The sequence below is a fragment of the Rana temporaria genome, chromosome 13 (assembly GCF_905171775.1).
Source record: "Rana temporaria chromosome 13, aRanTem1.1, whole genome shotgun sequence".
NCBI lineage: Eukaryota > Metazoa > Chordata > Amphibia > Anura > Ranidae > Rana > Rana temporaria.
The window spans coordinates 30,165,685-30,190,665 of record NC_053501.1 but is presented as its reverse complement, the minus strand read 5'-3'; the positions used below and the strand labels follow the sequence as shown (position 1 = coordinate 30,190,665).

The window sequence follows — 24,981 nt, the reverse complement described above, 5'->3', positions numbered from 1 at the left end:
TTGAAAGATAATTTTTGTTGAGTTTACTGTAGACTGTTACTCTTTGCACTAGGTGATTAACACCAAAAGTGGTGATATTTTCCTCATCAATTACTGTAAGCATAAAAGAATCATCATGAGAGGTTCTAGTCAAGATTTGGATTTCTCAAAACGGGGAGAAAAATACATTTTAAAGCATAAGTAAACCCTCATCCTTTTTGAGCCACGGAAGATGCCATCTTGGCTTCTGTTTGACATGATTCTGCACATGTGAACAGTTATGACACCAACCATTTGATGGTTTGACAGTTTGGCCAAAAACACAAACAAATGTGACAGTTGGCAATTTCAGCATGTTGGGAATGTTTTTAAATCGATGGGTTTAGTTCTGCTTTTAAATGGAATTATGAAATTGAGCCCTGGTTTGCTAAAGTCGTGCCCCATTAAGACCTCTTTCACACTGGGGTGTTTTCCAGGCGCTTTTGGCCTAAACATAGCGCTTGAAAAACGGCTCCCCTACAGTCTGTGTGAAAGCCTGAATGCTTCCACACTTAGGTGACGAGCTGGCAGGATGTTATAAACTCATGCAAGCAGCATCTTTGGAGCAGTGTAGTGGGCCGCTGCAGCGGCACTTTGCGGATGGTTTTACCCCTTTTTTGCCTGCTAGCGGGGGTTAAAAGCACCCCGCTAGCGGCTGAAAACCTCTGCAAAAACTATGGTAAAGCGCCGCTAAAAATAGTGGTGCTTTACCGCCGATGCCTCAGTGTGAAAGCACCCTAAAGCCTCGTACACACGATCAGTCCATCCGATGAGAACGGTCTGATGGTCCGTTGCGCCTACACACCATCGGTTTAAAAAAAAACGATTGTGTCAACGCGGTGACGTTAAACACAACGACATGCTGAAAAAAAGTTCAATGCTTCCAAGCATGCGTCGACTTGATTCTGAGCATGCGTGGCTTTTTAACCGATGGTTTTGACCTATCGTTAGTAGGCACAACCAATCGGTTAGGAATCCATCGGTTAAATTTAAAGCAAGTTGGCTTTTTTTTAACCGAGGGTTAAATAACCTATGGGGCCCACACACGATCGGTTTTGACAGATGAAAACGGTGTATCACACCGTTGTCCTCTGTTTGTTTAACCTATCGTGTGTACAAGGCCTTACAGCAATGGAATCATTCTAATCGGCGCAACTCAAATAGCTCCAACTTCGAAAAAGGTTCCTGCACTACTTTTGGTGCAACTTCAATATGACTTGCATTGATTTCTGTCACAGAAGTCCTATGCAAGCTGTGATTAAGTTGGGATGTCGGATTAAGTTGAGGCAGTGTGAAGCCAGGCAAACAGTCTGGCAGTGGAGATTGCTGATACATTTTAAAGCTATAGGGAATGTTGTTCAACTGTACTGGGCCTCATTTATAAAGAAAAATAATTGCCTGACTCAAATTTTGATTACCGCAATGGAAATCTGAATTGGCTGAATAGTTGCTGCAAACTGTCCACATTCTAAATATTTGAGGCCCAGTGCATCCCATATTTTTGGAACCATATCTGTCATCTATGCCTTAAGAATAAGCACAATGACGGCACTTTTCCATGCAGTTATGGTGTGCAAACAGCAGACTAGCCATACCCTTTTATTTGTATTTATTTTTTATTTTTCATGTTGACTGGTTGTCGGTTTATTTACTTTTTTTTTTTTAAATATATAGAAAAATCTATATATATTTTACATTCGTTCTAGAGTGTTTTTACGCTTAGTAACTAAAGATTTCATATGTTTGTGAAATTGCATGTACAGTGTTTTTGTATCCGTTATTTGCTGTGCCATTGAAATACACTGTTAGCAGTGTTGTCTTGGGATGTATTTGTAAGATTGCCAATTTGTTGGCTTAAGGCAGAACTCCAGCCAAAAAAGACCAATAAGAATATCCCATTAAAACATAAAAAAACAAGTCCAGCTTTAGCTAAAAACTTCTTCAATCCAGGGATTTACCCCACAAGTGGTGTGTGGGTTTATTTTTATTTTTTTTTATTTTTTTTTCTCCCCCCTCCTCTACACATCAACCTTCTGAGCCCAGGTATTTCTGGACCTGCCCCGGTTTATGACTGGACTCAAAGGAGAAGCAAATTTGTCACTCCTGTTTTCTCCTATCGGCATGCTTCTCTTGAGCACAGGACCGGATTGGCTAATCTAAAAGTGGCATATACAGATTTAGATATTATATGGCTTTCATTTGGAAAATAAATTTTAGGCTCCATGGACATTAAAATAACGTTATAAAACATTTTGCAATAGCGTTTTTTTCAATGTATCAAAAAACGTTAAACGCTGGTGAGCCACGTTTTTGAGGGTTTATCAACGTTTATGATAGTTTGGCATTTTTTGTGGTCAGACAACAGCCCATAAACTCCACTGCTGATAAACGTCCAAAATTGTCCATGTGTGCATTGACACATAGGATAACATAGAGGGGGGGGGGTTATGGCCTGTTAAACAAAATGCCCGAACTCCCATAAAAGGCCGTTTATGAGCGTCAATGTGCATGGAGCCTTATATATTACAATTAGTGTTTCATTAATTTGTGTCCTGACATCTTCCTAATATTCATATTTAGTCATTGACATAGCTATATCTGATATGTCCATTTATTACAGAATTTTATTGACTTGCCTCAAAGGCAGTACGAATGGCCTTTTCAACTGAAGTGACTGAACAAAAAAAGGTGCTGGCAGGTTAGGACAAACGCAGATGTCTGCACATACCAGTAGCGGATTTCATTTGGCCCTCTGCATTGCATAAATGCAGGGCCGTTCTGATGGGACAAAGCTTTGACACTTAAGCCCTGTACACATGATCGGACATCTGATGGAATCTAATCCGATGGATTTTTTCGTCGGATATCCGATGAAACTGGCTTTCATCTTGCATACACACTATCAGACTAAATTCCGACCGTGCCAAAACGCGGTGACATACAACACTACGACGAGCCGAAAAAAATGCTTCCGAGCATGCGTCGACTTGATCCTGAGCATGTGTGGATTTTTCTCCAATGGAGTTCCACACAGACGATCGGATTTTTCTATCTTTTTTTTTATCCATAGGAAAAATTAAAAAAAAAAAAGGTTCTATTTTAACACTGATGGGGAAAAAATGATGGGGCCCACACACGATCGGTTTGTCCGATGAAAACAGTCCATCTGTCTGTTTTCATCGAAACAGGCCTATCATGTTGTGTACACGGCTTTACTGGTAGTATCTATGCTTGACTGCACCTCAAACACCAAAACATACCTGTTGTTGGGCTGCCTCATAAAGACAGTTGTTGTCCTGGTCCCAAGGAGGTGAGCGGGGGAAAGTGAAAGTAAAAACACTTGTGCCTAAAGCAGCCCCCCAGCACGCCCCCTTCACTAATGCTGTGCATGAGTCTCCATACTTCTGTCAATTAAAGGTGACAATACTTATTTTTTTTTTTGCAGGTGTCAGTTTTTTTTTTTTTTATTATCAAAGCAGGGAGGATTGGAGCTGATGTGCTACACTTTTCCCTTCCAGACTAAGAACAAGTGGGTTGTGCTCTTATGCTGTACTACAGGTGTGCCCGACCAGTGGCCCGGGGCCACATGTGGCCCGTGGAGGCCTCCTGCTCTGGGATGGAATAGAATAATTTTATTAAAGGGGTCAGTTTATTACTAAAATCGGTGTATATGCTGTGTGGGCATATGTGCTCTGCAGTGGTTCCTGGGCTTCTTTCAAACTGATCGGAAGATGCAGAGCAGTTTACCTGCGGGTTACCTGCACTGAGCCATAGACTTCTGTTATTACCTGCGAGTTTGGTGAGCTTTCTGAAAGTGCACCAAACCTGCAGAATATAATAGAAGTCTATTGCAAAGTGCATGAAAGCCAAATGGTACACTGCGTTGCACCAGAAGAGCGGGTAAACTGCAGCGCATCAGTGTGAAAGCGGCCTTGGGCCCCATTCACACGATCAGTCCGATAGCCTGACCAATTGGACCCTCAAATCACCTCTAAGTAGTGGCAGACATAAACCAACTTGTGTCCTACCTCCAATCCGATCTGCAAAAAAAAAAGGCCGTATAGTGGGCTGGGTCTGTGTACGCTCTGCAGACGCAGACATGACATCCACCGCTCCACTCATTGTGGCCCGCGACCGGTTGCCAAGTCATTTAAGTGGCCCTCGCTATTCAAAAGGTTGGGAACCCCTGCTGTACTAGATAAAGTATTCAGTTTACATTCTGTTTTCTGCATTTACAACCTCTTTAACTCCCCTCCATGTTGGCCTATGTTTCCATGCACACTATAAGCGTTTTCAGTTGTTTTTGGAGCAGAGCCTTTGAGCATAAATGCATCTTATGGCAGCTATAAAAATTGTTGTCGCTGACATTTAATAAACAAACGCGTGTCCCAGGATCCAGCGATGTGGCTGTCCGAACCCTCAGTTTTCTCCCTCTCCCACACCAGCATTTCAAGTGTAGGCAGACAGCTTGCAGCTTCACAGCTGGGTGCGCACTGCGCCTCCTCAATGGTTGGGCAATCTTCTGGGACCTGAGGACGTGTCTCCAAAGATGGGGGGGAAAAAAGAACTGGGAAAAAGGGTAACAGCGCTCTCTACAGGGACAACCCAATCCATAGAGCAGGTGCCTAGGCTCAATGTATCCCATCAATCTCCAATGTAGCAAATGGTAAGAAGAGCCGGCAAGGCTGTAATCCTTGAAGTGTCATTTATTCGTACATCAGAGTGACGGTAAAACGATGGCGCTGATGTGTTTCAGCAATGGCCTTAGTCGTACGACTAAGGCTATTCCCGAAACGTGTCGGCACTATTGTTTTACAGTCACTCTGATGTACCAATGAACTACACTTCAAGGATTACAGCCTTGCCGGCTCTTCTTACTATTTGCTACATTGGAGAATAACTACTGCTCAGATCCCCTAGTCAGCCAGAGTGGGAGGGGTTACCTGTAAAAACTAGGTACACCCCCAAAAAATGACATGGGGGGGGGGGTGCTTTAAATCTGAACTTTCCCCTTCTGGGTGGAGCTCTGTTTTTTTGCATCAATGCATTCTTTCTAATGGCCAGAATTCTGGCCAATGAAAAGTGTCAGATGCAAGAACCTGCACTAATGCACATTAACTCCCATGAAAAATGCAACCTTTTCCCCCTGTATGAGAGGAAAAGAGCCTACAGTGTGCATGGGGCCTAAAAATTTACCATTTTATTATGTAAAGACTTTGTAGGGTTATATAGTTATTGACCAATATATGCGTATATGGTTGTTTTCTAGGCAGAAACCTAGAATCTCCCACTGAACCTGACACAGTGGATGTTACAAAGCAAAGAGAAAAGCAGAGCATACTGCTCTCCTCCCCGACATTTCTCTATCTTCTTGTTCAGGGATCTTTAAACTACGGCCCTCTAGCAGCTGCGGAACTTCACATCCCATGAGGCATTGTAAAACTCTATCATTCACTGAAGTGACTAGGCATGATGGGAATTGTAGTTTCTGAACAACTGGAGGGCCATAGTTTGGAGACCCCTGTTCTAGTTAATGGAGACACTATGTTTTGGATGGGGAACAGTACATTGTGCTTGCCTAATGCCCTTTTTTTTTGGTTTTATTTTCTTTCAGTTGAAAAGCTTGAACATGGCACTGTTCCCTCTCTTTTAAATTTTTATTTTTTGTAGCGTAAAGCCAACAAATCCTGGCTTACTGTTTTTTTTTTTTTTTTTTTTTTTTTTAATATCCGCAAATAATTTTGCTGGGAGCTGTTATCAATGTGCCTTTTTAATGTCTTCCTTTTGTTACATCACAACAAAATATCATCAGTGCTACATTCTTTATATATTTAAAGATCTCTGGATCAGGGAGTGGCAAGTGTCACTGATGTGCATTACATTTACCTGCATGCCCCAATCTTTGATCTTCAGCTGCAAAGTTTTGAACTTTTCCCTGGCACTTTGCAGTGGTCAGAATAGGTTGTCGGCCTCATGGATGTCTGAGGATTTTCCTAACAGCTGGCTGAGGAGAGCAGAAGCATTCCAGGGCTTGGGCCATACAGCTGAAGATCTGTCGTTTGGAAGCAATTACATTCTTCTAGCACTGAAGATCTTGCAGTTCTGTTCTTTACATATTGCAGGTCTCTGCTCATCCATGCACTTGTCCTTGATACATATATGTGCAGCTTTGTTTTGTATAAATATTGCTTGTAATGTACGTTCATTTTGAGTGTTTTTTTTTCTCTCTCATTAGTTCTGATGTATATTTAAGCATAACATAGTTTTCGTAATAAATATAAATTTGTAAAGTACATTTTGGTGCCCAAGATGTAAAGTGTGTGTTTTTATAACTTCTTTTCATTTTGGAAAGAAAGGGAGAACTATAACCCTTTGTTTGTTTTTTTTGCCATCTGTGTCCCATTGTGAAGATTTACCTTCACTTTCTGTCCCCATAGCTAAAACGGGAGAGTGAGAGGAAATCCCTGCAAAATTAGGGAATTCTTTGGGGATCACCAGAACTAGTGTCCCCAATGGAAGTTTTCCCCTTTATTGCTTTTTTGGGGACAACCCAAAATTTGGGTAATTTCTCTTACTTTAACTTTGAATCATAATGGTAAACGGGACAAAGGGACAGGGTGAATCTCCCTAACAGGGGCACAGAGAGCAATAAGAACTAACATGTTCTAATCCATCTCCACTCTATCCAAAATGGAAAAAAATAATTGTGCCTTTAGTTCTACTTTAATTCTACTGAAGCCTGTCCTACAAAAAATGACTTGCCAAATGGCCCCTTTCACACAAGAAGTCAGTTTTTTTTCAATAATATCTGATAGTATCGGGTACCCGTGGGTCCGATCCATCCCACAAAAAAAATTGGGCATTTGTTTCCCCTTCATCTGGATCGGGAGAGAGACTGGTCCATTTACATGTGGCTGCCCATAGGACAGGCTCTGCGTAAGCAGAGCAGGCGTAGTCCTGTCATCCGTCCCGCTCCACAGGGAATCAGCGGGCTATCTGCATACTCTGTCGAGCCAAATGAACAGCAGCAAATGCTCTTTATTTACTATGACAGAATGCCCACATTATGGGTTTAACAATTACAAGATGTTGATGTTATGTTGCTAGTGTTTGGTGAGTGGCTGCTCAGGCTTGGTGCTGTCATTTGGGAATGGGGAGAAAGTCAGAATTCCTGTGTAAGCACTAACCCAGGGGTAGGCAACCTTTTGAGCACAGTGTGCCGAAAAATGTTTTAAAAAAAATTGAGCGTGCCGATTTTATAACAAAAACAATTTCATCTTCACACTCTCAATCGCGAAAAGGATTTTTTTTTTTTTTATAATAAAGTAAAATGCTGTAAACTACTTTTAGTAGTGACAAATTTAACCTCTAAAGACCGGTATTTGCACCCACTTCCGGCCACAGTCTGTGGGCAGGACATCACCTCCCGCCCCGTTGTGTTCTGGGAACACTCGGCTCCCAGAGCACAGCGGGAGCCAGTCAGCAGGCGCAGCGCGACTCGCGCATCCGCCGTAGGGAACCGGGCAGTGAAGCTGGAGCGCTTCACTTCCTGGTTCCCTCACCGAGGATGGCGGTGGGGGCAACAGAGTGACGAGCGATCGCTTGTCCTCTGCTGCGGACGGCGCTGGACTCCAGGACAGGTAAGTGTGCCGATATTAAAAGTCAGCAGCTGCAGTATTTGTAGCTGCTGACTTTTAATATTTTTTTTTCAGCGGACATCCGCTTTCAGAAAAAAGTCTGAAAAAAAGAAAACTAACGTGGCCACCACATCTAAAGCGTAAGCTGCAGTATGTTACGTTATGTTCTTTGGTTAGATATGCTACTAGTGACTACAGAGCATTGTAAACCTGTGTGCTTAAAGGGGTTGTAAAGCCTCATGTTTTTTCACCTTAATGCATCCTAGCCATTGGCTCCCGCTGCTGTCAATCAAATCCAATGAAGCGGACGCCGGGGGGAGGGGCCGAGTCATAGACATGGGACACAGGAGAGTTGCTGCAAGGTAACCCCCTTGGGGAAAGAGCCTCCCAGAGGGGGTTAGCTATTGCGGGGAGGAACCGCAACAGCCGCTGTGGGACCCCAGAAGAAGACGATCTGGGCCACTCTGTGCAAAACGAGCTGCACAGTGGAGGTATGACATGTTTGTTATTTTTTTTAAATGTGAACCCATAGTATCACGTTAAAGCTTCTGTGTGTTGCAGTCTGTCTCAGGCCTGTCCTCAGGTAACCTCTGCTTTGTAGCTAAAGGATGCAGAAAATGAGTCCACTAGAGAACAGTGCTATGTATGCTTTCAGTTGTCTATATGTGTTAATAATTCACTCTAAATAACCATCTGTATTGCTGAATTTGTGCATATCATTGTATGTGTGGTGTTTTTTTTTTTGTGTGCAGAATTTTAGCCTCAGTTTTTGGCACAGACAAGAGTATATCTGAAGAGGAAAGCAAAATAGCACAGTTGATCCAAAAGCAACAGAAGGGTTTGTCAAAAAGCATAAAAGAAAGGATTTTCTAGATGTAGCACAATCAACTCCTTGCTAAAATGATACAGGTTATACGGCCATTTTTTGTGGGGGGGGGGGGGTTATGAGAAATGACAACATCCCCCCCCCAAACAGGATAGTAACCGTGTTGCCAACTAGACATGTGCAACTTTTTTAGTTACGAATACGTTTTCCGTCAATTTTCGTTATTTTAGTTTATTCGTTAACATACGAATGAACGAACGGTTTAGCGCAATTAATAACGAATAACGATATTTTCAAAATAACGAATATGGAAAACAACGAAGATACGAAAGAAACGAAAACATAGAAACAACGAAAATACCGAACCCAAAAAAATTACGAAAAACAAAATGAACGTAAATGCAAACTTACTAATATTCGAAGACCGAAAAGAAAACAACCGAAATGCCGAACAAAGAATAAAAAACGAAAATCAAAACTAACGAAAAATAAATTACGAATCTTCGGAAAACGGAAATGAAAATACGAAATAATGTAAATTCGCTTTCGTTAGTACTGAAATTTTTCTGGACATTTACCAATAGCCACTGAGCGCTGTCCCTTTCCTCTGAAGAGGTTTGTTCCTTCCCCCAATGAGCTTCTTTCTCATTACCTCCTGGCTCCTTGTGTCTTTTTCTGTGTTAGACTGCAGTGCATCTACTTTCTAGATTTGTATTTGTAATATCTGACATATTTTAGTTTTCTTCTACGTCAGACTTCATTCTAGACAGGGTGTGTGTGCTAAGACAGTCAAGTCAATCACAGTAAAGTACGAATTACAAAATTACGACGAGTAGTGTGTCGAATAAACGTAAAATGTATTCTAACAGAATTACGAATGCAATAAAATCTACAAAAGTAAGTTTTTACAATCAAAGGAAATTAGACACGAAAATACGAATGATCATAAAGCCACGAAGATATATTTCTTACGAAAATACAAACGCGGCATGATGGAAAATATAATGTAAATACGAATAGGAAAACAACGAAAATTAAACCAACGTAAAAACGAAGGAACGAATAAAATCATTTTAAAAATACGAACGCGGCAGAATACAAAATATAACGAAAATACTAATCTCGATTCAACGAAAAATAAACTAACAGAAAAAAACGGAAAGGGAAAAAAGAGTGTTACGAAAATACTAAAGAGTACGAATATGATAACTAACGTCTTACGAAATTACGACTCGTTACGAATCACGAGAAACGAAACGGAAATAAACAAATTTTTTTGCTGTGCACATGTCTATTGCCAACCTACCAGATTGAAATTTACTGACACAACACCCAAAACTTACTGGCACAGACAAGTTTTTACTGGCATTTCCAAAAGTTACAAAATTACAGTTTTAAGAGTCAATTTAAGTATTTAGGCTACAAAGAAATACAATATGCAATTAGCAATATGATTTAAGATAATAAGGCAAAAAACATATTTCTTATTTTATTTTTGATATAGTAAGTAAGTAGCTCAGGGACTGGCCTCAGGAGGGCAAGAAATTAGAATGGGCGGCACACACACATAAAATTGACTCTCACAGTGACACTGACAGTCGATAGCAGCAGCACAGATGATGAGACCTCACTGACATGACACGTCCCCTCCTGAGTCACAGTGACTGTCTCTCTCCAAGCCAAGTGGTCCCGCACACAAGGCTCTGGCCGCTACGCTTGGCTCCATTGCACCTTGACATCACAAGACATGCTCAGGCACCGCCTCCGTCAGAGCTGCCCGATCACTCAGATGGTCCAGCTGGCTCTGGACCAAGCAAAGCATCACAGCCATATTTTTTACTGGCAGGAGAAAAATTGCCTTTTTGTTTTTTACTGGCTGCCAGTAAAAATACTGGCGGTTGGCAACACTGGATAGTAACCTGTAAGTAAATAGGAGAATCGGAACCTTCACTAAGTGGAAGAGTGGGTTTGTTAATAAAGTTTGGCATTGCCTCCACCCAGGACAGGTTCTCTAAGTCAGGCAAAGTCAATTTACGGCCCGCGTTCCTGTTTTGGATGGCCGGCATGGTAATTTTGACATGTATATCTTTTGTGGCCCCCAACAAATCCCAGAGCGTCGGGTGCCAAAAAAGATATACATCATACTTGCTGCCTTGGAGGGGACCGGGAGGAGGTGGGACAAGTGTCATACAGGAGAGAAGTGTTTCCTGTTTACGAGGTGTCCTGTGTAAAAGGAAGTTCCGTCTCCTGAGCTGCCATTGGACGACTGTTCTGTCCATCATAGGAGGCAGGACTTTCTATTAAAGAGGCCGCTGAGAAAACAGGAGTTCCTCCTGTATGTCTGTTGGCGCTCGTCCGGCCCCCTCCCTGTCTCCTCCGAGGCTGAAGGTGGGCATTAATCAGGCTGCACTCATGTCAATGGTGAGTCTGCATTCACGACAATGTGGGTGCTGCATTAATGCAAGGGGGTGCTGTATTCATGGCAACGGGGGTGCTGTATTCACATACCTCCCAACTTTTTGAGATGGGAATGAGGGACACCTATGAGCAAAAGTATGCAGGAATAGGACACACCCTTTACCACGCCCCCTTAAAGGAGAATTGTACAAAAAATAAGATTGGTTAAACCCACAAGTGTTTTTTTTTCTACTACTACTATTCCTTTATATTGGCTTCTGGAGTATATAAATGCAGCAATTTAGAAATTAGATGAATGGTTTGGCACTGGAAAACACTTTTTGATAGATAAAAAGTGCATTTTATATATATCTATATTAGGGTTGTCCCGATACCGATACTAGTATCAGGACCAATACTGAGCAAATGCTCCCGATGCTTCTGCCGATACTTTTTTTTAGGTGACGAGCGGGTAGAGCGGGGGCTGAGATTGTGCTAACTGCTAAGAGGGGCAGAGAGCGGGGGCTGAGATCGTGCTAACTGCTAAGAGGGGCAGAGAGCGGGGGCTGAGATCGTGCTAACTGCTAAGAGGGGCTGAGATCGTGCTAACTGCTAAGAGGGCCGGAGAGCGGGGGCTGAGATTGTGCTAACTGCTAAGAGGGGCAGAGAGCGGGGGCTGAGATTGTGCTAACTGCTAAGAGGGGCAGAGAGCGGGGGCTGAGATTGTGCTAACTGCTAAGAGGGGCAGAGAGCGGGGGCTGAGATCGTGCTAACTGCTAAGAGGGGTGGAGAGCGGGGGCTGAGATCGTGCTAACTGCTAAGAGGGGCGGAGAGCGGGGGCTGAGATCGTGCTAACTGCTAAGAGGGGCAGAGAGCGGGGGCTGAGATCGTGCTAACTGCTAAGAGGGGCGGAGAGCGGGGGCTGAGATCGTGCTAACTGCTAAGAGGGGCTGAGATCGTGCTAAGAGGGGCGGAGAGCGGGGGCTGAGATCGTGCTAACTGCTAAGAGGGGCGGAGAGTGGGGGCTGAGATCGTGCTAACTGCTAAGAGGGGCTGAGATCGTGCTAAGAGGGGCGGAGAGCGGGGGCTGAGATCGTGCTAACTGCTAAGAGGGGCAGAGAGCGGGGGCTGAGATTGTGCTAACTGCTAAGAGGGGCAGAGAGCGGGGGCTGAGATTGTGCTAACTGCTAAGAGGGGCAGAGAGCGGGGGCTGAGATTGTGCTAACTGCTAAGAGGGGCAGAGAGCGGGGGCTGAGATCGTGCTAACTGCTAAGAGGGGCGGAGAGCGGGGGCTGAGATCGTGCTAACTGCTAAGAGGGGCGGAGAGCGGGGGCTGAGATCGTGCTAACTGCTAAGAGGGGCAGAGAGCGGGGGCTGAGATCGTGCTAACTGCTAAGAGGGGCAGAGAGCGGGGGCTGAGATCGTGCTAACTGCTAAGAGGGGCTGAGATCGTGCTAAGAGGGGCGGAGAGCGGGGGCTGAGATCGTGCTAACTGCTAAGAGGGGCGGAGAGTGGGGGCTGAGATCGTGCTAACTGCTAAGAGGGGCTGAGATCGTGCTAAGAGGGGCGGAGAGCGGGGGCTGAGATCGTGCTAACTGCTAAGAGGGGCAGAGAGCGGGGGCTGAGATCGTGCTAACTGCTAAGAGGGGCAGAGAGCGAGGGCTGAGATCGTGCTAACTGCTAAGAGGGGCAGAGAGCGGGGGCTGAGATCGTGCTAACTGCTAAGAGGGGCAGAGAGCGAGGGCTGAGATTGTGCTAACTGCTAAGAGGGGCAGAGAGCGAGGGCTGAGATCGTGCTAACTGCTGATAGGGGCAGAGAGCGGGCGCTGAGATCGTGCTAACTGCTAAGAGGGGCAGAGAGCGGGGGCTGAGAAGGGGCAGAGAGCAGGGGCTGAGATCGTGCTAACTGCTAAGAGGGGTGGAGAGCGGGGGCTGAGATCGTGCTAACTGCTAAGAGGGGCGGAGAGCGGGGGCTGAGATCGTGCTAACTGCTAAGAGGGGCAGAGAGCGGGGGCTGAGATCGTGCTAACTGCTAAGAGGGGCAGAGAGCGGGGGCTGAGATCGTGCTAACTGCTAAGAGGGGCGGAGAGTGGGGGCTGAGATCGTGCTAACTGCTAAGAGGGGCAGAGAGCGGGGGCTGAGAAGGGGCAGAGAGCAGGGGCTGAGATCGTGCTAACTGCTAAGAGGGGTGGAGAGCGGGGGCTGAGATCGTGCTAACTGCTAAGAGGGGCGGAGAGCGGGGGCTGAGATCGTGCTAACTGCTAAGAGGGGCGGAGAGCGGGGGCTGAGATCGTGCTAACTGCTAAGAGGGGCAGAGAGCGGGGGCTGAGATCGTGCTAACTGCTAAGAGGGGCGGAGAGTGGGGGCTGAGATCGTGCTAACTGCTAAGAGGGGCGGAGAGCGAGGGCTGAGATCGTGCTAACTGCTAAGAGGGGCAGAGAGCGGGGGCTGAGATCGTGCTAACTGCTAAGAGGGGTGGAGAGCGGGGGCTGAGATCGTGCTAACTGCTAAGAGGGGCAGAGAGCGGGGGCTGAGATTGTGCTAACTGCTAAGAGGGGCAGAGAGCGGGGGCTGAGATCGTGCTAACTGCTAAGAGGGGTGGAGAGCGGGCGCTGAGATCGTGCTAACTGCTAAGAGGGGCGGAGAGCGGGCGCTGAGATCGTGCTAACTGCTGATAGGGGCAGAGAGCGGGGGCTGAGATCGTGCTAACTGCTAAGAGGGGTGGAGAGCGGGGGCTGAGATCGTGCTAACTGCTAAGAGGGGTGGAGAGCGGGCGCTGAGATCGTGCTAACTGCTAAGAGGGGTGGAGAGCGGGGGCTGAGATCGCGCTAACTGCTAAGAGGGGTGGAGAGCGGGGGCTGAGATCGTGCTAACTGCTAAGAGGGGTGGAGAGCGGGCGCTGAGATCGTGCTAACTGCTGATAGGGGCAGAGAGCGGGGGCTGAGATCGTGCTACTGTAACTGCTAAGAGGGGTGGAGAGCGGGAAAAAACTGACAGACGGACCTGTACGGGCGCTCAGTGTGAAAAAGCCCTTAGTGTGCTGTTTTGTCCTAAAAGTGTTGGAACACATATGGCGGCATTGCGCATGCGCAATTTTACAGCGGAACGTCACTTCCGGAGCAAACTGTGATGGGTAGCCATATGTGACGAGACACCGGTGTTACCACCTGTCCAAGTTTTGTTTATACACTTCATTATGTCAGAAGGAGAAGTCAGCAATGGCTGCCTCCAAACCTCCTCAGCACAGCTTTCTTACAAAAATCTAAAAATATGTATTTATTGCACCAGTAACAGGGCAGACGTGTGCCCTCCATGCCATGCACGGTGTCGGTTCTATTGCACACATATCCTCCGCCAGCAGCGCTCATTGTACACTTATCAGGAGGAGTTCTCTGAGGTACACGGCGCCCCTTCGTCACCCTGACGCTAGCGAACCCGCCCTGCTCTCCCATTGGCCGCCCGACATGCGCAAAGTGCCTGTCACCCCATGCCCACCCCTCCAGCCAATCAGAAAAAGGTTGCTGTGCTGCTCTGTTCGCCATTGGCCAATCAGCGGCGGCGCACCTGATAAGGACCGTCAATCAGCTGGGGATCCTTCACGCACTTTCTATGCCTGGTGCTGCTGGCGACGGGCGCCTCGGATGCGCAGTGTAGCGGAGAGGCAGCGTGCCGTGAGCCCGGCGGCCTGGGGGGGTTCCGGGGCCCGGTGGTGATGTGAGGAGCGGGGGCCGCTGTGTGCGAGTTGTGCTCACCTAATGCGAGGAGGAGAGCGGAGCTCGGGGAGACAGACAGGGGGGTCACCATCTTCTGACTGAGAGGTGAGTGACAGCACATCATGTCACCCTACAGGGAGCGTTCAATACACCCCAAGTACACCTACCTCAGCTATACCTACCTGGCTACACCACCTCTTCTACACCTACCTGACTATACCACCTGAGCTACATCTACCCGAGTACACGGCCACCACGGCTACACCTACCTGAGTACACGGCCACCACGGCTACACTTACCTGAGTACACCGCCACCACGGCTACGCCTACCTGAGTACACCACCACAGCTACCTGAGTACACGGCCACCACGGCTACACCTACCTGAGTACACGGCCACCACGGCTACACCTACCTGACTACACCACCACAGCTACACCTACCTGAGTACACCACCTCAGCTACACCTACCTGAGTACACGGCCACCTCGGCTACACCTACCTGACTACACCACCTCAGCTACACCTACCTGAGTACACGGCCACCACAGCTACACCTACCTGAGTACACGGCCACCGCGGCTACACCTACCTGAGTACACGGCCACCGCGGCTACACCTACCTGAGTACACGGCCACCGCGGCTACACCTACCTGAGTACACGGCCACCACGGCTACACCTACCTGAGTACACGGCCACCACGGCTACACCTACCTGACTACACCACCTCAGCTACACCTACCTGAGTACACGGCCACCACAGCTACACCTACCTGAGTACACGGCCACCGCGGCTACACCTACCTGAGTACACGGCCACCGCGGCTACACCTACCTGAGTACACGGCCACCACGGCTACACCTACCTGAGTACACCTACCTGAGTACACGGCCACCACGGCTACACCTACCTGACTACACCACCTCAGCTACACCTACCTGAGTACACGGCCACCACGGCTACACTTACCTGAGTACACGGCCACCACGGCTACACTTACCTGAGTACACCGCCACCACGGCTACGCCTACCTGAGTACACGGCCACCACGGCTACACCTACCTGAGTACACGGCCACCACGGCTACACCTACCTGAGTACACGGCCACCACGGCTACACCTCACTGAGTACACGGCCACCACGGCTACACTTACCTGAGTACACGGCCACCACGGCTACACCTACCTGAGTACACGGCCACCACGGCTACACCTACCTGAGTACACGGCCACCACGGCTACACCTACCTGAGTACACGGCCACCACGGCTACACCTCACTGAGTACACGGCCACCACGGCTACACTTACCTGAGTACACGGCCACCACGGCTACACCTACCTGAGTACACCGCCACCACGGCTACACCTACCTGAGTACACCGCCACCACGGCTACGCCTACCTGAGTACACGGCCACCACGGCTACACCTACCCGAGTACACGGCCACCACGGCTACACCTCACTGAGTACACGGCTACACCTACCTGAGTACACGGCCACCACGGCTACACCTACCCGAGTACACGGCCACCACGGCTACGCCTACATGAGTACACCACGGCTTCACCTACCTGAGTACACGGCCACCACGGCTTCACCTACCTGAGTACACGGCCACCACGGCTACGCCTACATGAGTACACCACGGCTTCACCTACCTGAGTACACGGCCACCACGGCTACACCTACCCGAGTACACGGCCACCACGGCTACACCTCACTGAGTACACGGCTACACCTACCTGAGTACACGGCCACCACGGCTACACCTACCCGAGTACACGGCCACCACGGCTACACCTCACTGAGTACACGGCTACACCTACCTGAGTACACGGCCACCACGGCTACACCTACCCGAGTACACGGCCACCACGGCTACGCCTACATGAGTACACCACGGCTTCACCTACCTGAGTACACGGCCACCACGGCTTCACCTACCTGAGTACACGGCCACCACGGCTACGCCTACATGAGTACACCACGGCTTCACCTACCCGAGTACACGGCCACCACGGCTACACCTACCCGAGTACACGGCCACCACGGCTACACCTCACTGAGTACACGGCTACACCTACCTGAGTACACGGCCACCACGGCTACACCTACCCGAGTACACGGCCACCACGGCTACACCTCACTGAGTACACGGCTACACCTACCTGAGTACACGGCCACCACGGCTACACCTACCCGAGTACACGGCCACCACGGCTACGCCTACATGAGTACACCACGGCTTCACCTACCTGAGTACACGGCCACCACGGCTACACCTACCCGAGTACACGGCCACCACGGCTACACCTCACTGAGTACACGGCTACGCCTACCTGAGTACACGGCCACCCCGGCTACACCTACCTGTGTACACGGCCACCCCGGCTACACCTACCTGTGTACACGGCCACCACGGCTACACCTACCTGAGTACACGGCTCCACCTACCTGAGTACACGGCCACCACGGCTCCACCTACCTGAGTACACGGCCACCACGGCTTCACCTACCTGAGTACACGGCCACCCCGGCTACACCTACCTGACTACACCACGGCTCCGCCTACCTGAGTACACGGCCACCACGGCTCCGCCTACCTGAGTACACGGCCACCACGGCCCCGCCTACCTGAGTACACGGCCACCACGGCTCCGCCTACCTGAGTACACGGCCACCACGGCTATACCTACCTCAGCTCCGCCTACCTGAGTACGCGGCCACCTCAGCTCCGCCTACCCGACTGTACCACCAGGTCACACATGATGAGAAGGCAACTGCACTAAATGCTTTCTTCTCCTCAGTCTTTACACAGATGGAGGAGGGGTACACCCACCACGACTGTATTGTTGGTAACATGTCGCAGGATTTACTCTTGTGGCTAACAGAAACCGATGTCCAGAAAAGACTAGAAGAACGTAAATCATCAGGACCAGATGGCTTGCGCTCGAGTCCTCAAAGAACTATTAATAATTTGTATGGACAGCATACTGGCAGGAATGGTACCAGCTGATTGGCAAAGGGCCAACGGGGTACCAATGTACAAAAAGGGCCAAAACCTTTTACCTGGGAACTATAAACCAGTCAGTCTAACACTGATAGTATGTAAACTACTGGAGGGGAAGCTGAGGGACTATATCCAAGAATTTGTTGATTAAAACCATTTCCTTAGTCGTAATCAGAATGGGTTTATAAAAGGTCGTTCTTGCCAAACCGATCTATTGGCATTCTACAAGGAAGAGGGCTGCCATCTAGTGGATGTGGTGTATATGGATTTTACAAAAGCATTTGCTGCAGTTCCCTATAGACGCTTAATTCACAAACTAAGGTCTGTAGGCATAGACTATAGGGGCTTGTACATGGGTAGAAAACTGGTTACAGGGCAGTGTCTGGGGGGGCAATAGCGAGCACTCAGATTGCTTTGGGGTGGCTCTGTCCTGGGACCAACTTTCATTTTTTTTTAAATGATATACACAGGTTGATATAAAAAAAAACGAAATCTTTCTGTTTGCTGGCACAAAGTTAAGCGGGGAAGTAACTTCACAGCAGGATATAGAAACTTCACAAGAAGACCTCATTAAAATAATGGGCTGGTCAACTAAATGACAAGTGAGGTTTATTGTTAAAAAATGTAAAGTAGTACATTTTGGGGGCTAAAAATGCCAATGCAAATTACTCGCTAGGGGGAAATCTTTGGGGGAATCCAGGATGGAGAAAGATCTAGGGGTCCTTGTACAGGGCTTGACAAATTTGCTTGGAATCTAGGAGCCAGCTAAAAAAGTTAGGAGCCAGGAACGTACCCCGTCCCGCCGAGCTCACGCGCAGAAGCGAAAGCATACGTGAGTAGCGCCCGCATATGAAAGCGGTGTTCAAACCACACATGTGAGGTATTGCCGCGATTGGTAGAGCGAGAGCAATAATTCTAGCCCTAGACCTCCTCTGTAACTCAAAACATAAAACCTGTAGACTTTTGTAAACGTCGCCTATGGAGATTTTAAAGGGTAAATGTTTGTCGCCACTGGAAGTGGTCTATAGCGCAGCATGAAGAAGGAATTGTATGTTTGTTCCCAGATGCACATTAGATTTTGCAGATTTTTTTTACTGTTTTGTGACTTTTTTTTAACCCTTTTAAATAAATTGGTAAACATACTACACTGAGTATTTTCACTCCTTTTATGATTCCCGGTGGATACCTTTTCGAGTGATATGCATATGGAAGGTTCCGTGGAGTCCATGATGTCCTAGCTTTGATCACATTAAAAGTGTCTTGACCATCCCTTATTGGTGGTTTCTCTATCTGGTAAGGTGGACTCGTATACAGTAAGTTGTGTTGGGTGAAGTGTCTACTGTCTCTTTTGGTGAATGGAACAATTATTTACAAGGACTTGTCACATCACTGACTTATTATCGCTATACACATTTTTGTGGTGGATGGTTTCATACTTTTTTTTTGAGGGGGGTTATTTATATGGGCTCTTTATTTGTCTTATTATGCACATATTTATGAAGCTCCACATAAATGTCTGTAATAAAAAAACCTTTTCTCTCTATGGGCAACTCCTGAGATCAGCTCTGTACCCACAGCATACAAAGGAGTGCTTTGTAGTAATCTGTAGGGTACCTCCAAATGAGGGCTGAATACAATTCCTATCTCCACATATATAGATCACAGCCTGCATATTGGGGTAAAAAGAAGAAAACCTATAGCCAATATCTCACTGGTCTATTAAACACTATGAAGCTTGTATAGCCATGGTCACAGCGTCCCAAATGATTGATTCACCATAGTTAGACGGTGCGATCCAAATGACCTAAAAACAGGCATAGAGAATCTGGGGGGGGGGGGGGGGTCCATATAAGGAAGTCACAGCAGGACTGTGCAGCTTAATCATACTATAATTTTATTCAAAAATTAGAAATACAAAAAACACTGGGTTAAAAAGGCTCCACCAAAATCCGCACAGAGGTGAACATTTAAAAGACAACATGGTCTTGGATAGACGCAGCTGTGATCACACAGTACGCCAGGGGTTGACAAATTTTCTTGGAATCTAGGAGCCAGCTAAAAAAGTTAGGAGCCAGAAAACGCGCCCCGTCCCGACGAGCTTGCGCACAGCAGCAAACACATACGTGAGCAGCTCCTGCATATGTAAACGGTGTTCAAACCACACATGTGAGGTATCGCCGCGATTGGTAGAGCAAGAGCAATAATTCTAGCCCTAGACCTGCTCTGTATCTCAAAACATGCAACCTGTAGAATTTTTTAAACGTCGCCTATGGATATTTTAAAGGGTAAAAGTTTGTCGCCATTCCACGAGCGGACGTAATTTTGAATCGTGACATGTTGGGTATCAATTTACTCGGCGTAACATTATCTTTCATAATATAAAAAAAAAAAATGGGGATAACTTTACTATTGTCTTATTTTTTGAATAAAAAAAAGTGTAATTTTTTCCCAAAAAAGTGCGCTTGTAAGACCGCTGCGCAAATACGGCGTGACAGAAAGTATTGCAATGATCGCCATTTTATTCTCTCTTTTTTTTTTTTTTGCCCCCCCCTTTCAAGCTAAGTCGCCAGGACCCTATTTCTAGTCGCCATGGCGACCAGGATTTGTCGAGCCCTGCAGTACACAGTCACACAATTGACTAGTATATCATCCTAAAGCTGTCAGCAAAAGGGAATGTGGCAGTTGTCATACACTTTTAGGTAGTAAGGTATTCTAGCCCCCTCAAGTCTGCAGCAATTGGATTCTCTGGATGCATCCTCAGTTAGGGCTGAGGATAAACAGTCACTTTATTTTAAGTATATTCAATCCTTATCTGGATAGATAAAAAGTAAAGGGATTGGATGAAATGTAGCCCTGGACTCCGCTAGAGTAAATAGTCTCTTCAGACTTCAAAACTGATAGTGTCAGTAATGATACAGATAGTGAACACTGATAGAGTCTATAGGTACATTAAACTTCTAGGCAGCAGAGAGTGGCACTGCTAGCAAAGTAGAAGACCATTAGATCCGTTCACCCAACATGTACACAAATGTCTCCTCTTCATGGATCAGATTGCTCTGGTCTCTTGTTGGGGTGGGAGTGATCTGTAATTTGGTCAGTATGCTAGGATTCAGCATAAGATGCCTGAGTAAAGACTGCGTCTGCTGCCTCAGTAGGTGTACCTGTGTACGCAGCAGCATAATCTATGACAGAACGTCACTCACGTGGTTTAGGGAACCTTCTACATGTTTCGCCCAATGAACTTCAGCTTCGTCAGGGTCCTGCTGTGACTTCTTTATGGTTCCCCCCCCCCCCCCAATTCTCTATCCTCTGAAGCTATCCTTTTTGTAGTTGCATTGTGTAGGAAAGAAATCCTATTGACTTCCATTTTTCTGCTCAGCATAACATAACATGATCACCATTTTGTCTCTGCAGACCCATGCTTGGTAGAGGACGTAAACGAAAGTTTGATTGTGAAGAAACCATGACTGACTTTACTTGTGCCTCAGATTGTAACCGAAGTATGCCATACAGTCATCAAAGGCAACTAGTCCTCAACATGTGCCTCAACAAACTGCAAAGCTATAAAATGCTGGCAGAGCCTAATCTGCGCCGCTCTGTTCTCATAGCCAATACAGTCCGTCAGATTCAGGAGGAAACACGGCAGGAGGCCACCCAACTGCCAGGAATTGTGGATCATGAGATTACCCCCAACAGTTTAATGTACACAGGAAATGATTTCCTGGAGACCTCCTCCTTAAATCTGCCTTTTGGAATCCACACCGACTTCACAAGGGATTCCTGGCCCAGTGAGAATCCAGTGGAAAATTTGATGGAAGTCACAGATGATGACATGTCTTCTGCCATTTCATCCATTCTCAAGGATCTTGATTTTGTTGAGGACACCAGCCCTATTCCCTCCCTGGGCCCTGTTGCAGACGAGCCTCCAAAACCTGTGGAAAATGGATTTAAAGCCGAAAGACAAGACACAAGAGGTGGAGAATGTGTCTTTGGTTCCTTCGAACTTACAAGTTCTACCAGTTACCTAAAAGATTTATCTGTGGATGACATTTTTGATGACATAGATACATCAATGTACGACTCCGATGTTGGGTTTTCTTTCTTGGTTTCCCCAAGGATGCAGCCTACATTAGAAGAATCTCTAAAACTATATACACTGTGCAATAATTCCTCAAATAACATGCAAGTATGCAGGACAGATCTGAACGATTTGGACCACATTATGGAAATTTTAGTTGGATCTTGACCACTTCATCTCCTGACCTTCTTCTCAATTTTAAAGCCAGATAATTGGGTCTTTGAAGGTGAAGTACCACCTTCTAAAATCATTCAGCACTTAAAAGCTACCATTACAGTTGCACAAAGAAATCCAGGCTTTATCTTTGAATTTGATTTACAGCAAGATATACGACCGACGTTTTTAAATTGCCTATGAAATCCCAAACTGCTTGCTAACAAATTCTTTAAAGTATTATGAGCATCCTTCAGTTGAAGAAATTGTGTGATAAAATGGATATTTTTCTAACTATTTCAGTCTTTCTAAACTTTCGATATATAAAAAATATGACCTATCAGAGTCAATGTGGGATGTCACTACTTGTACATAGCGGACACTACCTCCTTTTATGATGAAGTGCTAAATACCTGCTCTTGTGCAGTACACGTTAAAGTTTTATTTTGCAGTTTTTCTGTTTGTGTTTTTGGTAGACTTTTAACAAACTGATATTGTAAAGTCTAGATTATGTTCTGTTTAATTTATAAGTGGATTGTTTAGTTATTTCTTAGTTTTGTAATTTAGATCATGTGATTTGATTTTCAGTTTAATATAACATGCGCTGTCGTCCACACAGACCAGTGGAAACCCATTTTGGGGTTAGATTGAGTTTGAGGATGCATTTAGAACAAAAGATGATGATCAACGTGGAGGTGTGGCCCTTCGTAGCCCATAGGAATCCAAAACCATTTGCTGTTGTAGATTGAAATGAAAAAGCAAAATTCTGATGGGGGTGCTGTAGGCAATGCCGTTCGCCATTTTTTTATAGAATGCCTGTTGGACATCACTGGTTAATTTTATAACGTCTTACTGATTTGTTTGCAATATTTGTATGTTTTTTAGGAATGCCAAATGTTTGCAGCATAAGTTGCAACTACTCTGTTTAAGGGTGTATACAACATTCAAGCCTCGCGCAGCTGCTTATGACAGTGGGTTAAATCCTGTTTTATTCTCTGAAAAAAAAGTAATGAATTTTTTAATTTGTTTGCGTCCCCTTCTACACGTATATTGACTGTGTAACCTTTTGAACCATTTGGGATCTGCTCACCTAATGTGATATTAAAGCAGAGCTCCACCCAAGAGAGGAAGCTCCGCTTCCACATTTGCCATCTTTCGGGGGTACCTGGTATTGACCGGTAACCGCTCCTCCTTCCCCTGTCCCATTCACAAAGGGTAGCCCACTATTAGGGATCTGGCTCTGAAGCCACAAGGCTACAATAAATGGCAGCAGCAGCACCTGAGAGCCGATTAAAAAAAAAAAAAAAACATCTGGGGTGAAGACACCACTGGATTCCAGGGCAGGTAAGCATTCTAATGTTACAAATCAGCAGCTACAGTTTTTGTAGCTGCTGACTTTTATTTTTTTTCTGAAGGAGCATGGAGCTTATCTTTTAAAGTGGATCTTCACTGCATCTGTTCACCACAAACAAAATACAATATGTAATTGCTTTCAACTACTCAAAGCAAACTCCCCCATCCATGTCTCAGTGCTTTATTTTGTTGAAAAAATATTTTGAAATGCCCCCCCCCAGCATTTCTGGCAGTAGACATCTTGAGTAAGGGCAAATGATTCATGTAGCATTTACTTCCTGGAATCCATCTGCCCTTATCTCAGGTATGCAGGCAGGAGAGTGTTCTTAGCTGAGAAAACCCCTCCTCCCCTTCTGAAGATCCCTGGAATGTATGACATAATTTGCCTAGGCAAGAAACCAGGAAGTAACTGAAGAAATAGAATAAAACCAGTAAATATATACTTCCGATCTATTTTCCATTGCTTAGCAGCATGAGAATTAAAAACAATCGATGTTGTTTGGGAGAGAAGTTTCACTTTGATAAGAGTAGAGGTGGAGTTTTTAGTCAGTTTACAAGCGGTCATGCAACCGCTTTCGTTTCTTATTGCTAATGGTTAGACTGTATGGCATTTGTCAGTGAGTGTAGTTGTTTGTTTTTTTGAATATTTAGTCATCTTCCTGGAGTTCAGATTTAGAAAATACTGCAATAAAAGCTGACCCTGACTACGCCTTATGGCCTGTACACAATATGACGACTATGGGCCTTGGTGTTTCCTTCTTGTTTCTCCTATTCTCTGCACCAGGCAGATTGGACTCTTCTGAGCATTAACCACTTCAATACCCAGCCATAGTAATATGACGTCCACAGATGGGATCTACCATTCTGGGTGGACGTCATATTACGTCCTGGGATTTGTGTGGGGATATCTGAATGATGCCTGCAGCTAGAGGCATCATTCAGATATCCTCCTCTTCTGCCGGCGATTCTGCGCACGATAAGAACAATCATATTGGCAGTTCTGCTGCTTGATCGTTCTTATTGGCGGTGGGATGGGACATTCCGCCATTCGGTGCTTCTCCGGGCTCTCCCGTGCCATTGGGGTGACCCAGAGAAAGAATCGTCTGGCGCCGGTCTCTTGTCACATGACGAGCATAGAGATGACTGGTGACCAGATGGGTGCGATGTGATGACGTCACGCCGGGTTCCCAGAAGTAAACAAAGCCACGATTGTGGCTAGTAAGCATGAGATCGGTGATTTTTTTTTTTTTTTCACAATCTCATGCTTTCCAGCCTGGAGGAGAGATGTGGGGTCTTATTGACCCCACATCTTTCCATAAAGAGGACCTGTCTCACACTATTCCTATTAAGGCCGGAATCACACTAGTGCGTTGCTTTTTTGAGCTGCGTTGTCGTTGCAGATTTCTCTAGAGGGTGTTCTGCAGATCAACTGCGGTTTAGCTGCAGATCAGGTGCGAATTTGGAGACCTGGGAGAACTTCCGGGTGAGAGGAGAGTGGGGGAGAATTGTATTGAGCTGAATGAGAGAAACTCCTGCAGAGAACTGAACACATGTGCGAATTAGATGCGTACCCATAGAAGATAATGGGACTGAATTCGCACCTGAGCCGCACCGCAAGACATAAAAACCGCATGCGGTTTGGAGGCAATACGCAGTGCGAATGCATCGCACATATGTGAACCAGCCTCATTGAAAACAATGTATTTTGAAATGTCCTGCGAATTAGATGCGGTTTAAACCGCACTCAATTCGCATAGGTGTGAACCTAGCCTGAAAGGGATGTTTACATT

At 46.3% G+C, this 24,981-nt stretch overlaps 1 protein-coding gene across 1 annotated transcript; it reads left to right on the top strand.

The window, feature by feature from the left end:
- The first annotated feature begins 14,473 nt into the window (after positions 1–14,473).
- LOC120920353 (SERTA domain-containing protein 2-like) lies at positions 14,474–23,343 on the top strand. The gene is made up of 2 exons (XM_040332387.1): positions 14,474–14,696; positions 21,022–23,343. Exon 2 carries the CDS (start codon positions 21,026–21,028, stop codon positions 21,851–21,853), a length of 828 nt encoding a protein of 275 aa, XP_040188321.1. The 5' UTR covers positions 14,474–14,696; positions 21,022–21,025; the 3' UTR covers positions 21,854–23,343.
- The last annotated feature ends 1,638 nt before the right edge of the window (positions 23,344–24,981 follow it).